Here is a 16501-nt window from a genome sequence, read left to right as displayed (position 1 = left end):
CATATTTTTATGAATACTAGTTATCGCCAATTGGAGGTTCTCCTCATTGTTTTGGAGGAGCGACTCCATGTGATTCTTGATATTATTGACGATGTTAAGATTCATCTTTTGACTTTAACTAAGAACCCTATCAAACGTGGCTGGGAAAAGTGGACACCAAATCTTCTTATCCAATTTGGAGGAAGTAGTTCCAAGTAGAGTATAAGACTCTTAAGAGTCGAGTTGTTGCTTCATAGTGAGAGAGCTCCGAGTTTTGAAGAGAAACAAAAGGTAGATCCATCTGCAAAAGATTTTTCAAAGCTTAAGTCAATAAAAACTTTAAAGAAACTATAAAATATATTAGTATCCTAATGAATGAGAGAATTTAGTAAGTGGTCTTTGTGGTGATATTATGTATTCATAGGCTTCTTGATCCATGGATAAAGGCATATAATAGACTTAGTTGCCTTACAAAAATTCTATTTCCAAAATTTGATAATCAATTAATATTTCAAATTATTATTTATAAAGATCTTAGAGATATTTCTTAATATCTTAAAAGGTAGTATACATGTTTTGATAAACCTAATAGTCTCAAATATCTTACGAGTCAAGGCTAAGGGTAATTTAAATACACATTTCTGCTCCAACCCTTCGAGACATCTTTTAAGCATATAACTATGACAAAACTTCGAGCTCCAAAGTAAATGATATCTTGAATGTGATGATTGACCCCAACAATATTATCTTAGTGGACTTGTGTCAAAACATTGACAATGTTTATGAGAATGAAATCGAGGCTCGATAGACAAGTCTTCATTACCTTAGCATTTAACTAAAGGAATTATAAAGTGGTTCAAAAGATGAATCCTCATTTCCTTTAGACCTCAATAGCAAGACTTTTTTCAATACACTAAATAGTTCTACATTTCTTAACATTCGAAGCCAAAAGCAATTTAAGTACACCTTCTTTCTCCAACCTTTGGAGGCACCTTAAATTTTCAAAATCATGACATAACATCAAATTTGAAAGCGGATAATAACTCGAATACGATGATTGACTCTAACATGTTTTATCTACATACTTGTGGTCAAAACAATAACTACAATTTATAACATTAATTACATGAATTTAATTAGAGTTATACTCTAAAGACTTATTAAATTTAAAAGAACATTATTATTTTTACATCTTTTAAATTCAGGGATTTGATTAAATATTTTATTAATAAAAAGATAAAATTAAAATAAATAAATAAAAAGTGAAATAATGGAGCCTTTAAATTCCCTCTGTCTCTCTTCTCGGTATGAATTAGATACTAATTTTGAAGTGATAAATTATTAATTGAGAAAGTATGAAATAATGGTTAAAGTAACCAAATTACATAATTAGTTTTTTTTAGTATGGAAAATTCATTTATTTAATTTTATGGCGTAAAGAATACAAACAAACATAAGAATTTCTTCATCACTCACAAGAATATATTCCTTCCAAGAAGAGATATGATTGATACAATTTTTCTATGGCTCAAACAATAAACCAACATTCAATGAAATACATGAGAAATTGTTTAGATGCTTAAGAAAAATGTTAAGACATAGACAATATAACAACATATGAATTTGATGATGCTAAATAAAATTTCAAGTTTATTTAATCACACCTACTCTATTCTAACTGTGCATCGGGATAAATATATCTTCATAATTGAAGTAAGGTAAGCCTACAAATGATCATACATATATTACAAAGTGAAAAATGATTAGATAAAGATTAGACTTTATATTAGAGTTTATTTTCTGATAAACAATATTTTGTTTTCTTTGTACAGCTGTTTCTGTTATAACAGCACACCTCTTCTTCTCTCTCTTTTATCTTGTATATAACAGCACATTTACAATAATAAAAGTTGAGTTGATCTTTCATATTCTCAAGGCTTCTTCAATTCTTTAGCCATGATTCTGCATCGCTAATATGGTATCAGATTACACACTCATTTGCATTTTCCGCCAGCCCTTTCTTTCTTCATAGATCAACCATGGCTTTTCTTAGCCAAAATTCTTTTCCAATCAACCTCTTGATCACATAATTAATCCTTCCAATCCTCTTTATCTTCACCCTGGAGAGAATCCGACGCTCGTTCTTGTCACTGCGCTTCTTACTGAGTCAAACTATTATCAATGGGAACGTGAGATGGTTGTTGCATTGGAAACCAAAAATAAAGAAAAATTCATTACACGTGATTTCCCTTGTCTGGCTTTTTCAGATCCTCTCCATGATCCATGGCGTCGTTGTAATCGCATGGTAATCTCATGGCTTACACGCTCCATGACTCCGACTATCAAGCACTCTGTTATGTGGATGGAAACCGCCGCTGAAATATGGACAGATCTCAAAGATCGTTTCTCTCATGCAAACAAGTTTCGTATAGCAGATTTACAAGATCAGATACAAAATTGTCGGCAGGGTGATTCCTCCGTTTCAGCGTATTATACTCGATTAAAGGTGTTGTGGAAAGAGCTGGAGATGTATCGTTGCGTTCTTGCTTGCAAATGTTCTCCTGTGTGTTCTTGTGGTCTTCTTCTCACGCTTCAAAAGGAACGTGAAAATGATTGCGTTATACGATTTCTTCGTGGTCTCACTGATAGCTATTCTCAAGTTCGTTCCCAAATCATGCTCATGGATCCTATGCCTTCTGTGGTCAAGAGTTTTTCTCTCGTTTTACAACATGAACGTGAATTCCTTGGCACTTCTTCGCCTACTTCTTCTCAAGATACGATTGCTTTTACTTCTTCTACAAAAGGATCCTCCATTCCACCCGGATCCTCCATTCCACCCAAGAATACTTTGATAAAAAATTCTTCAGGCCGTAATAACAAGTTTTGTGAACATTGCAAGAAAACCAATCACACCATTGACACTTGCTATTGGCGTATTGGGTTTCCCCCGGGTTATAGACGCTCTACTCGCAATAATACTTCCAACAATGCTTCCTCACTAAATTTGACCTCTGCCAATCCTGATACAGCTTCACAATCTTCTTCTCTGCCTGAATGTTCCACCCAAGATCAATACCATTTCTCCAAAGAACAGTATGAGGCCCTCCTAACTCTTCTCCAAACACGCAAGGAATCTTCTTCTTCCATTAACCATACTTCTGTCAACACCTCAGGTGACACATTCTCTTTTTCCCCTTGGATTTTAGACAGTGGAGCGACAGACCATATATGTCCTAACCAGTCTTTATTTGTTTCCTTACATCCTATATCACCTGTTTCAATAAAGTTGCCAAATCAATCTAATGTTTTTGCTACTTTTTCTGGCACCATTATTCTTGGATCTTTAACCCTTCATAACACTCTATATGTACCAGATTTTGATGTCCACTTAATTTCTATTTCTAAACTCCTTTCCACTCTTCAATGCATGATATTATTCTCTGACCTTCATTGTTTCATCATGTAGATATCCAATCTCCGGATGATTGGTATAGCTAAACAAAGGAATGGCTTATTTTACTTACAAGCAGCTAGTGATTTGAATTTGATTACACATGTTTTCCAAAGTTCTTCTCCTTTACATTTTTCCTCTGTAATGAATGTTGATGCTTCTCAGTTGTGGCATTATCGGTTAGGCCACACCTCTCATAAATTGTTGCAACATTTATCTTCAACATATAATGATATCCATTTTACTTCTTTACCTCCTTGTGACATATGTCATTATGCAAAACAAAAACGCCTTCCTTTTCCAAATAGTCAAACACGTTCTTCTTTTTTTTTTGAGTTAATTCATGTAGATATATGGGGCCCTGTAGCTTATTCCTCCATTGACGGTTTTAAATACTTTCTTACAATTGTTGATGACTACACACGGTTCACTTGGGTTCATTTTTTAAAAGACAAATCTATGGTCAAAACTCTTCTTCCTTCTTTTATAACCTTAATAGAAAACCAATTTGATGTTAAGCTCAAAAGATTAAGGTTTGATAATGGGAAAGAGTTTTTTCTCCATGAGTTCTTTTCACATAAAGGTATTCTCCATGAAGTTTCTTGTGTTGAAACCCCTCAACAAAATGCCATTGTAGAAAGGAAACATCAACACCTACTCAATGTTGGTCGTGCTTTGCTTTTTCAAGCCAAATTACCTTCTTGTTTTTGGAGTTTTGCTGTCCAACACGCCACTCATCTTATTAACAGACTTCCAACTCCTTTTTTGAAAAATAAATCCCCTTACGAACTCCTTTATGGCAGTCCTCCTGATTTAAACATGTTACGCGTGTTTGGTTGTTTAGCATATGCTTCCACGCTTACTGCTGCACGAACCAAGCTTGATAAACGTGCTTCCAAATGCATTTTTTTAGGCTTTAAAACCGGCACCAAAGGTTTTGTTTTGTATAATCTCATTCACAAATCTTGTTTTGTTTCTCGCAATGTAATTTTTTATGAGATGCATTTTCCCTATGCCACTGATTATGTTTTGTCAACTTCTGACAACATCAACATCATTCCCACGGAACAATTCTTTGACAATTTGATACAATATGATACGCCTATTTTTTCATCCATACCTGCTGCACAAACACATGAATCTCCTCCTTCCATAGAAAACCATACTTTTTTGCAAAATGATCAAATTCAAGTCACTGATACTGCTGTAAGACCTCTTACGAGAGTAAGAAAGCCACCATCTTATTTAGCTGATTACCACTGTCATCATGTTTCTTCTAACACTAATATTTTATATCCCATGGATTCTTATTTATCTTATTCCAACTGCTCCAATACTCACACTTCTTTTTGTCTTTCACTTTCTGGTACAAATGATCCCACCACCTACAAAGAAGCAAGTAAACTTGAATGTTGGAGGAAAGCTATGTTGGCCGAATTACAAGCTCTTCAACAGAATTGTACGTGGTCTTTGGTGGAACTTCCTCCAGATAAAAAGGTTGTGGGATGTAAATGGGTTTACAGAACAAAATTTCGTGCTAATGGTTCAATTGAACGCCATAAAGCAAGGCTGGTAGCATAGGGTTTCACACAAACAGAGGGGGTGGATTTTTTTGAGACTTTTTCCCCTGTTGTGAAATTAACAACCGTTAGATTTCTTCTTGCCATAGCTGTCTCCTCTGGATGGTTTCTACACCAACTAGATGTAGATAATGCCTTCTTACATGGGGATCTTCATGAAGAAGTTTATATGCGCCCTCCTCCTGGTTTTCAAGATTCATCTTCCAAAATGGTTTGTAGATTACACAAATCGTTATATGGATTGCGTCAAGCCAGTCGACAGTGGAATGCTAAGCTTACTGATGCTTTAGTTGCTTTTGGTTTTATCCAAAGCACTGCTGATCATTCTCTTTTTACTCATCGCCAAAACCAATCTTTCACAGCTCTTTTGGTTTATGTCGATGACGTTGTCTTAACAGGAAATGATTTAACTCTCATCATTGAAGTCAAGCAGTATCTTCATCATCACTTTCGTATCAAAGATATCGGTGAACTTAAATACTTCTTAGGATTTGAGGTTGCTCGTTCCCACCGTGGCCTTGTGTTAAACCAAAGAAAGTATTGTCTTGAAATTCTTTCTGAGTTTGGCCTTACTGCTTGCAAATCAGTTGACACTCCTTCCACTCCTACTGTCAAATTAAATCCTGACACGGGTGATCTTTTGGATGATCCCACCAGTTTTCGAAGATTAATTGGAAAGCTGATATATTTGACTAATACCCGTCCGGACATATCCTTTGCTGTTCAACAAGTCAGCCAACATATGTCTCAACCACGCCAACCACATCTACAAGCTGCTCTTCGTATCTTGAAATATCTCAAAAATGCTCCTGGACAAGGTCTGTTTTATCCTGTTATCAACAACAATCGGCTTCATGCTTTTTCTGATTCCGATTGGGCAACTTGCAGCACTACCCGTAAATCTGTCACTGGTTATTGTGTTTTTTATGGAAGTTCTCTCATCTCATGGAAGTCTAAAAAGCAAAATACTGTTTCCCGCAGTTCCACTGAAGCTGAATATCGAGCTCTCGCTTCCTTAGCATGTGAGATTCAATGGTTGAAATACATCACTGATGATTTAGCTTTAACAATCCCTATGCCATTTCCTGTTTTTTGTGATAACCAATCAGCAATCCAACTCGCTAAAAATCCTTCTTTTCATGAACGAAGTAAACATATAGAGGTGGATTGTCACTTCATTCGGGCAAAGGTTCTTGAAGGTCTGCTCATTCTCTCCTATGTTCCATCTAAGCATCAAATTGCTGACATGCTTACGAAGTCTTTGTATCCAACGTCGTTTCAGCTCAATTTATCCAAGATGGGTTTGCTTAATATCCATAATCCATCTTGAGAGGGGGTATTAGAGTTTATTTTCTGATAAACAATATTTTGTTTTCTTTGTACAGCTGTTTCTGTTATAACAGCACACCTATTCTTTGTACAGCTGTTTCTGTTATAACAGCACACCTCTTCTTCTCTCTCTTTTATCTTGTATATAACAGCACATTTACAATAATAAAAGTTGAGTTGATCTTTCATATTCTCAAGGCTTCTTCAATTCTTTAGCCATGATTCTGCATCGCTAATACTTTATAAAATACTTATCGTACTTATAAGTTTCTTTTAAGTAAGTTTTAATTAAAATTTATAAGATTAATGTTTTAAACTTAATTTTAGGGATTTTGTGTTCTTTTAGTTCTATTAAACTAATAGGTTTACATCAAGTTAAAAATTTCGCATAGGTGAAAATTGAAATTGCTCGAGCAAGGCAAATGATACGAAGTTTTTTTTACTTGAAACAATCACTTGATCAATTATTGGAGGCATTTAAGCGAGAGACAAAGAACTACCGACGAATTTTATCAATAAATTTTATAATTTAAACATAAAATTTTGTCGGTAAAATCTTTAATAAATTAAAAGTTGTATTACCAACGATGTATCCATTGGTAAACTATCTGACGGTTCGTTACGTGGTAAATTATAACTCCAATTTTCAACAAATTTTTCATCAATAAATATGTCAATAAGTTGAACGACAAATATTTTATCCAATTTCATGGGATTTTTTATACATTAAGGGAATATGAGTAAGAAGAAGAAGAGAAGACAAAGAGGATGAAGAGAAAGAGAAAATGGAGGAGGAGGAGGAGACCAGAGTCGATGGCGAAAGTCGAGGTGCGACGACAATGGTGACGATAGCTCGGTGGTGATGCAAAAGTGCGACGATAACACAGAGGTGCGATAACGGTGGCTATTGGAGTATATGAGACAAAGGAGGAAGATGAAGAGCAAAAGAAAAATGAAGAAGAGGAGGGGGAGGAGGAGAGAAGGATAAGGTTGAGCTGGAGGTGACATCAGTTACGATGATTGTCAGGTTTTACAGAGGGGGTTTCACTGGGGAGAACAACACCAATGAGATCTGAGCCTAACCACATAAGACACTGACACCACTCTCAACCCAAAACCTTAAGGCAATAGGTTTATGGGCCTTAATCCTTATATGGTGCTCTACTTTCTCATTTCTGGTCAATGTGGGACTTAGACTCACACTTGGATTCCTAACAATCTCCCCCTCAAGGGTTAGTCCCTTCAACCACATTGGTACACCCCCTCCAGCGGAAGCATTCCCAACCACGAGTACTCCTTTTCTGCCCTTTTCTGTACCGCCGTTATTCTTAACGGGACACGCTTTACCTGGAACCCTTATCTGGGACTCTTGCCAGGAAGACTTTCGATACTAGGACCATACTGGTACTGCATTCGTTTGAGCCGATATTAACCATCGGCTCAGATACCACTTGTCAGGTTTTACAGAGGGGGTTTCACTAGGGAGAACAACACCAATGAGATCTGAGCCTAACCACATAAGACATTGACACCACTCTCAACCCAAAACCTTAAGGCAATAGGTTTGTGGGCCTTAATCCTTATATGGTGCTCTACTTTCTCATTTCTGGTCAATGTGGGACTTAGACTCACACTTGGATTCCTAACAATCTCCCCCTCAAGGGTGAGTCCCTTCAACCACATTGGTACACTCCCCCTACAGCAGAAGCTGCCCAACCACGAGTACTCCTTTTCTGCCCTTTTCTGTACCGCCGTTATTCTTAACGGGACACGCTTTACCTGGAACCCTTATCTGGGACTCTTGCCAGGAAGACTTTCGATACTAGGACCATACTGGTACTGCACTCGTCTGAGCCGGTATTAACCATCGGCTCTGATACCACTTGTCAGGTTTTACAGAGGGGCACATAAGACACTGACACCACTCTCAACCCAAAACCTTAAGGCAATAGGTTTATGGGCCTTAATCCTTATATGGTGCTCTACTTTCTCATTTCTGGTCAATGTGGGATTTAGACTCACACTTGGATTCCTAACAATGATGACAACGATGGAGGCGCTACAAGGAGAGGACAGAAGAAGAAGAAGAAGAAAAACAAAAGGAAAAAGAAGAGAAAGAGGAGGAGGAGGAAGAAGACGATCCAATCACAATTTTTTACCAACAAATTTTATCAAGGTGATTACCGATAAAAATTTATCAACGAATACTTATCGACGAACTTGTAATATTTGATAATTACTGATCAATCACAAAATTCGTTGATAAAATTTATGAACGACCACTTTACCAAAAAAAAATTAGTCATTGGTAATCTAATGATAAAATCGAATTACTAACCAACTTTTGTTATTATTGAGTGATTGTGCTCGTCGATAATACAAAATAATTTTGGATAACTAAAGGATATTTATAAAAGTAAAAACAACTTAATATCAAATAATATTTATATAGTTGTATAAATCAAAAGTTACAGACAAAATAATTATTAGTAATGAATTTGATTATGGTAAAATTTGTCTAAAATTTAAAAAATAGAACTCAACCTAATTTAAGAATCGAAGTGAAGCAATGTAAAAAGAAAGTAATTTTCTTAGTCTTTTATTGTACCTGTGTACTAAATCTTTAGAAAAGGTAACTCTACCTTAGGTAATACCTGGAAAAGAAAAAATTGTGAACTCCATTTAACATTTTGCAATTGTTAGCATTAAAAAGAGAGATGATTATGTGTTAATGGTAGAAATGAAATGTGATTATATATTTTGATTGAAGGATGTGTATTTATGCTATTCCTATTCGTGTCCTGTGGCTATGGGTGAAGTAGGGAGGAAGGCAAAAAGCAAAGCCCTTAACATGTGGGTCCCTCCATCATTAAAATAAAAGTAATTTCATCATCACTGTGTGGCCATAAAGAGCTATACGACACACATGGACGCAGTACACTGTTGAACCAATCACACGCCGACAACGCATCCTCCATAAACTACTTCTCCTTTCCCAAACCAGAAACCAAAAACCACTTGTCACCAAACCCCAGCTTCAGATATTTTTTCACCACTTCCATATTGGTTCTCACCTTTTATGGTTACCATAACATTGCACACTTCCGCTCACTGTGCTTTCCCATGACACCACTCTATTCCTGTCCAGAAGAAGAAACATCCATGAACTAACATTCCCACCCTCGCTTCACCATTTTTGCCACCCTTTTACCCTTCCTTCTTCCGTTTTTCCTTCCTTTTTCCTTCTTTGGCAACTCGGTTTTCCTCCTTCCAAAAATTTACTAATTCCTTTATGTACACATTTTTATATAACTCACGCATAATCATTTAAACAAAATCAACATAACAACAACAACAAAGATGGGAAGGGGTAGGGTACAGCTCAAGCGGATAGAGAACAAGATCAATCGCCAGGTAACTTTCTCCAAAAGGAGAGGTGGCTTGCTCAAGAAAGCTCATGAGATCTCTGTTCTCTGTGATGCTGAGGTTGCTTTGATTGTCTTCTCTCACAAAGGAAAGCTCTTTGAGTATGCCACTGATTCATGGTAATGCAATATGCCCTATATTATATCATAATAAATATCTATGCTATATCTATGCATATAGATCTATATCATAATTCAGTTCATGTAAACATATATACGTAGCATATTTTTCCATTTCAGTCTCGACTTATTTTGACGGACTATTTTATTCTTAATTTTCTTGCCTTTTTTGCGATAAGGGCTTTTTTGGTTTGGGGTTCAAAGCTTGAAAGGAAACTTCATTCCTCTTCTTTATTTTGTTAATACTTGTTTTTGTTCCTATCAAGGCCCCGTTTATGGTTTATATTGATTGTGCAGAGACAGATACAAAACCAGTTGATCCCTTTTTTTCGAAAAGGAGGTGTTGTTGTGCAGATAGTTTGCTCAAATTGAACCAGCAAAAATATACAGTTACACTTCTCTATGAGTTTGTTTGCAATTTTTGGGGTTAACACGCGTCAATGGTTTAGTAGTGCTATAATTAAGTACATATATATATATATATATACTCTTTCAAGTGTATATGTTTCTCTCATCAGAAAGAAGAAAATACATTACCCCGAATGCGAGATTCTGTCTGTCCTAGCTAGAAAATCATAGAGTACGACCGTAACCGGTATAAGAGCCCTAATTTTTTTTTTTCTATTGGTGAAATTCAAGATGGGGTGAATCTCTTGCAGACTGTGGTGAGGAGGTTGTGACAGTCCTTGCTTCATATTTGTCTTCTTGTTTTCTATCTTAAGTCCTTTCAGTTCAGCACCTCAAGCAAGATTTGCTAGACCTTCTTTTGGTTTAGAGTTCTGTACCTTTTCTTCTTCTTCTTTTGAATTATCAAAACTCAAAAGCATCACGATTTGACATTCTTACTTTTCGTTGATGGGTGCAGCCTCCCAGATAAATCATTTTTACAGTAAAGCTGAGGAAATTCGTTAAGTTCATAGATTTTGATGAACTTGTTTTAAAGATTGTCAAATAGCGCTATTAACACACAGGAACTTTTAATTTGAACTGGATGAAATATCTTCACAGTAACTAGAGTCATATCATACAGCATATATTTATAAACATCTATTTCATCACATTATTCTGCAACACAGATATATTTTGTTATTTAAACGCAGTAATTGTACTGCAAATACAGTATAAATGGATATCATTAATAATATTGATTGATAACTCTTATGATTGAACAGCATGGAGAAGATACTGGAACGCCATGAAAGGTATGCCTATGCAGAGAGGCAGCTAGTGGCAAATGATTCTGAGACACAGGTTTGTCTTGAAATATACACACTCCTGAGTGTAGCCATGTGTAAATTCTCATTGCATCATTATTTTGCATTAAAGTTCTGCAGTGACAATTGATTCTTGTGTATACAACAGGCACACAGTTTGGTCTAAGCTACATAGGAACTTAAAAAACTAAGTCATGAATATATGAATGTGTTGGAAACATGGAATGTTACAAAAGTGATGGAATCAAAACCAATATTTAAATAACAGTACCGGACAAAACTACAAAACTAAGCACTAGATGTATATATGTACATTGTGCAGGGAAACTGGACCGTTGAATATACTAGACTCAAGGCAAAGATTGACCTTTTGCAGAGAAACTACAGGTACACGAGGCCCTATATCTAATCTACATTCATGCCTTAATTTTCTGTCATAGTTTGATTTGATCATCCTCTCACACGTGTCTCTGTGTAATTGAGTTTACATTGAACCCTTTTACAGGCACTATATGGGAGAAGATTTGGCTTCGATGAGCCTCAAAGAGCTTCAGAGTTTGGAGCAGCAGTTAGATACTTCTCTCAAAAACATCCGCAATAGGAGGGTACGCGTAGAACACATACCTTATTATGTTAATTTGCTTTCATATTTCATGTTATGTGTGTAACTTTGGCACTGATCTGTGTTATGTTTGAATAGAACGATCTCATGTACGAGTCTATTTCTGAGCTTCAGAAAAAGGTGTGGCTTTAACTTCAAGTTTCTCTTGGCTTTATTTTTAGCTTTCTGTCCCTAAAGTGAAAGATAATTATAGTATTGGTGGAAGCAAATATAAAATGGTTGTGTGTGTCTCTCTGTCTAAAAGAAACTGATATGGAGATTTGTGTCTCCTGATTCTCTATGTGTGACAGGAGAAAAGGATACAAGAGCAGAATAGCATCCTTGCAAAGAAGGTGACCAAGATTTGCCTTTACAACTTTCCTTTTTCTCCAACTTAGCTAATCTTCATTTTGCCACAATAATCAATGCTTAATTTAACCCAGTTTGGTGCTTATTGACACTATTATAAGAGTGTTGCATAGTGTTACTTTGATTGTTCTATTACTTTTGTTCACATATGTTCTCTCTTTTGCTTGTTAATTCTTAACCTAATGTGGACATAACAGATAAGAACTTTAAATGTTGAATAGTGAAATTATTTGTATTCCTTAACATAAAATTCTCCCACAATTATATTCATTTGTGAGTAGATTATATGAAGGTCCAATGAGTTACTCAAGAAAATGCTATCTTCCTTTTGGTCTCACAAATTCATCACATACCTTTCTTACAAATTATTTTTTTTTTCTGCCTGATTTAGCCCTAGCTTTATATCCTTGTTTCCAATCATATTAATTAAATATTTCATTCATCACCACAAAACCATTGTTTCATGTCTCATTCATGTTTTAAAACTTAAAAGAACTAACTGAATTTGAATCCAAATTCTCTATAATGTTTCCATACTGTATACATTTTATTTCTGAAGAAAGTTTCAATTTTAGAATCATATTTATTGTTTGTATAAACTCACATAGGTTACAATTGGCAGTGAAACTAATACAAGCTTATTATTGTCTTAAAAGTTTTGAAAGTTATAGTAGTGTGGAATGAGAACTCTATGAATGAAGTTTTAGCCATATTCTAATGTAGATTATAATATTGCTTTTTCGTTAGCTATATTATGTGTCTTTCTTTTAACTATATCTGATATGAAATTAGATCAAGGAGAAAGAGCAAGCTGTAGCACAACATGCTGTACAATGGGAACAGCCAAACTACAGGGTTGACACATCTTTCTTACCACAGCAACAACCTCTTCCTAGCTTGAACATAGGGTAGGGTAACCTTTCTATAACATGAAGTTCTAATTTCTCATCTTCATTTTCTTTAATTACCCTTTTAAATTTTATAGTTATAAAAACTTTATCTTTTAGTCTCACTTGAAAAAAACCATCTATTTTACTGAGAAAGTAAAAAGAAAAATTGCAGTTGCATTTGTGCATATTCTTGTAGGAAAATTGCTTTAGGTGTTTGGAATTTTTCTTTTTGGTAGTGCAACACTCCCACCATGTGTAATGTTGTTTGTGCAGTGGCAATAATTTCAATGAAGATGCTGCACCAGAACTAGGAAGGAATGGTCTTGACCTGACCCTGGAACCACTGTATTCTTGCCACCTTGGATGCTTCTGAAAACTTGTTTCCTCTCTGAGGTGGATAACACTATATAATTGTTGGCATATATGAACAACCATAAGTAGTAGTATGTTTTAATGCTTTATATGTTTATTTGGGTCTATGCTTTTGCCCTACTTTGAAGACATTAGTTTGAGATACTTTTGTTGTAAACATATTGAATTTGAAGCCTAATAGTGTATTCATGGAAGGTTAATTTATACTGTTTTCCTTACTTTGAAGATCACCTTAATTTGGAAGGTTTATGATAGTTTTTAGGGTTTCTTTTTTATTTTGGAGTTGTACATTTTATATCTTTGTTGAGTCTATGATTTTAAGATTATACCATTAATTGTGTTGGGTAGGAATAAAGAAATGCGAGAGATATAGAAATAGGAAATAAGTATTTAAAGTGAATGAAGATGGTTGACAAACAAGTGAAAATTGTTTAGTTTAAAATTAACAAGTCATGAATAGTATTGATTAATATATGCACTTCTAAAAATCTGTCATTTTGATTATTTTTATTCACTTATGTTAAAAATTAAAATCCATAATATATCCTTACAATTTATTTCTTCCTTCTTCTACTTCTTCTTTTACCGAATACACTCTATTTATTTATCTCTTTTCTATTTCCGCTCCTTTTTCATTTTATTTCAACAAATCATATTTTGTTTTTGATTTCCTAAGGTATAATTCTGATAATAGAAACTGAAAAAAAATGCTTTAAATAAATTGAAATTCTTTTGTTCTAACTTGAATTTGGATATAAATTGTATTTTCGGATGTGGTGAACTTTCTCATAAAACACCATCCGGGTGAATTTTCACACAACCTTCTTAAAATAGATCCATTTTTATCTGTATTTTGATATTTTAACTCTTTATTTCTTTTAACTTTTTCATTTTTTTAATCTTTTCATTTGAATTTATGAGTTTTTAAAATGAAATTGTCAATATTAAAAAAAAAAACATTTGTCACAATTTGAAAGGTATATTTTAAATCTAAAATGTAATTTATAATTGTCAAACATATTCATTATAAACACTACGAAAAATCTCTAAATAATTAATTCTTTTGGTAGTCAAAAGACTTTGGTAGTTAATGTTAATAATCAATTTAGAGACTAATTCATAATCAATTATAATTTTATATTTATAATGTAAACTATTTAAATTCTTAAAAATTATTAATTTATAAATGGGTATATAAATCGGTCAGTGTAGTGTACTAACTAATTATGTAGTAATTAATTATTGTTGGTAACTAAAATTAGTCATTTTTCTTGTAGTAAAATATTAGTTATAAAATAACTTATTATTTCAAAGATATTTATTTCTTAACTTTCAACTGTGCAGAAATAAACATTTATCCTATTCAACACCCAAGCTAAAAAAATCGATAGTATAATAAAAATTAAAAAGATGTATTTAAATACAAAATAACACTACTTTCCTAAACATATAACTTTAATTTAGTACATTTGCATTATCCTTTAATTCTTTGTCTGCTGTGTTCTCAGATTTAAGAAAATCTATAACTTTGACCTGATTTTTAATTTATTTATGTTTTTGCTTTTTTTTTAATCCAATTGAACTTTACATCTAGCTAACATATTTAAAATATAATTTAAATTAACTAAAATGTGTAAAAAAAAAAACATTAAGCGTATAGAAAATTGAAGAGTGGACTTAAATTACTATTCTTAAACATGGGAACTAAAACAGCTGAAAAGAGAAACATCATATCACAATCCTTTTAATTTTTCTCTTATGACTTTTATAAAATAATTCAACTTTTTTTTTAGTTTAGTTTATTGATTTATACTTTATTTTAAATTTATAAAATAAAAAAAAAATATATATTTATAAACGCAAAATGAATTCAATTGCCATCAAAGTTGGTTGCAGAAGGGTGGGCATGTGTTATAAAATTGGCAAGAGTACCGATCGATTAACAATAAAATGGATAAGTCTAGATATTGTTTTTAAGAGACTAATGTGATTAAATCAAATTATGATTATTTATTAAATTTAGGATAAAATATTTTAGTAATAGAAAAGTATTAATTTTTGAATAAAATAATTCTAAAGTTCTAAAAAGAAATTTAAAACAATGGGATTGATTATATGAAAGACTTCACCGAGGTTGATGTTCATGATCCAACTCCATTTAAAAACATCAGAGAGCATACTTGTAACTCCTATACTCTAGCATTCACACCACATGTAACAAGTCCTAATGTCTTAGCGACAAGTTTAAACTTTAATAATAAAATTCCTAATGTCTTAATAATTTTTATTATAAGTTCATATTAAGTTCAAAATTTCGATGTTATGAATGACTAATTGTTTCACATCTATGTCTAGCATGTGAAATCTTTTAGTTATTCTCTCTTAATCAAGTTTTCCAAACTATTTTTCAATCAGCAGGTACTATCAAATATGCAAACAATAATCACACAGTTAAAAACAATAATAGAACATAAGAGGAATGAAAAATAAATATATTGAATAGTAGAAATCACAATGAGTTAAGATATATTACGTCCAACCCTCGTGAATTATGTTCAATGCCTCAAAAATAATGTTCAATGCTTGCAGCCTCTAGATTGAGCCTCTGACATATCTCTCTTAGACTTAGTTTCCTATACTCCAAGGGTGGGTATTTCTAACTCTATCAAGTCTCCTATTTATAGGGTTAAGGTAAGTTTGCTCGAATTCGACTAGGCTTAGAATTTGTATTTGATTTTTGTAATTGAAGTAACCAAATTTGTTAACAACTGATTTTGTTGAGATGTTCTTCAATCTTTAGTGATTTCCACTTATCTACACAATATTTTCACAAATAAGAATAAAATATTTTTGTTTCCTAATTTTTCAAATAATAATCTTAATTATCTAAAAAGTAATAATAAAAATACCAAAAAAGATAAAAGTAATCAAAATAAAAACAATGATAATGGAAATTATCAAAATACTCCAAACTTAAACATTTCATTGTCCTTATGAAAGCTAAAAAATATAGAATTCAAAAAACTCAGGTCAACCTATCAGAATAATTCAAGAGTGAATGACTTTTCAATCTTGATTATACAACATAAGAGAATTACATTTGTAGCTCCAAAACTTAAGATAGGATGGCATGCTTTTCGTTTTATCACTTAAATCCCCATAACAATATAA

General features: G+C 33.4%; 2 protein-coding genes across 2 annotated transcripts; both read left to right on the top strand.

Moving 5' to 3' along the window:
• The first annotated feature begins 1342 nt into the window (after positions 1-1342).
• LOC146888433 (uncharacterized) lies at positions 1343-4317 on the top strand. Its single transcript, XM_085670101.1, has 3 exons — positions 1343-1351; positions 2033-3152; positions 3446-4317. The coding sequence occupies exons 1-3, from the start codon at positions 1343-1345 to the stop codon at positions 3475-3477; spliced, it is 1161 nt and encodes a 386-aa protein (XP_085526227.1). The 3' UTR covers positions 3478-4317.
• Positions 4318-9418: 5101 nt separating this feature from the next.
• On the top strand, positions 9419-13548 carry LOC114173205 (agamous-like MADS-box protein AP1). Its single transcript, XM_028057463.2, has 8 exons — positions 9419-9884; positions 11057-11135; positions 11421-11485; positions 11604-11703; positions 11799-11840; positions 12011-12052; positions 12861-12976; positions 13232-13548. Exons 1-8 carry the CDS (start codon positions 9700-9702, stop codon positions 13329-13331), a joined length of 729 nt encoding a protein of 242 aa, XP_027913264.2. The 5' UTR covers positions 9419-9699; the 3' UTR covers positions 13332-13548.
• Positions 13549-16501: the final 2953 nt, after the last annotated feature.

Source organism: Vigna unguiculata, chromosome 2, assembly GCF_037176805.1.
Source record: "Vigna unguiculata cultivar grain cowpea cultivar isolate G323 ecotype 2 chromosome 2, ASM3717680v1, whole genome shotgun sequence".
In the NCBI taxonomy this organism is placed as follows: Eukaryota; Viridiplantae; Streptophyta; class Magnoliopsida; order Fabales; family Fabaceae; genus Vigna; species Vigna unguiculata.
This window is presented reverse-complemented; position numbering and strand designations above follow the sequence as displayed.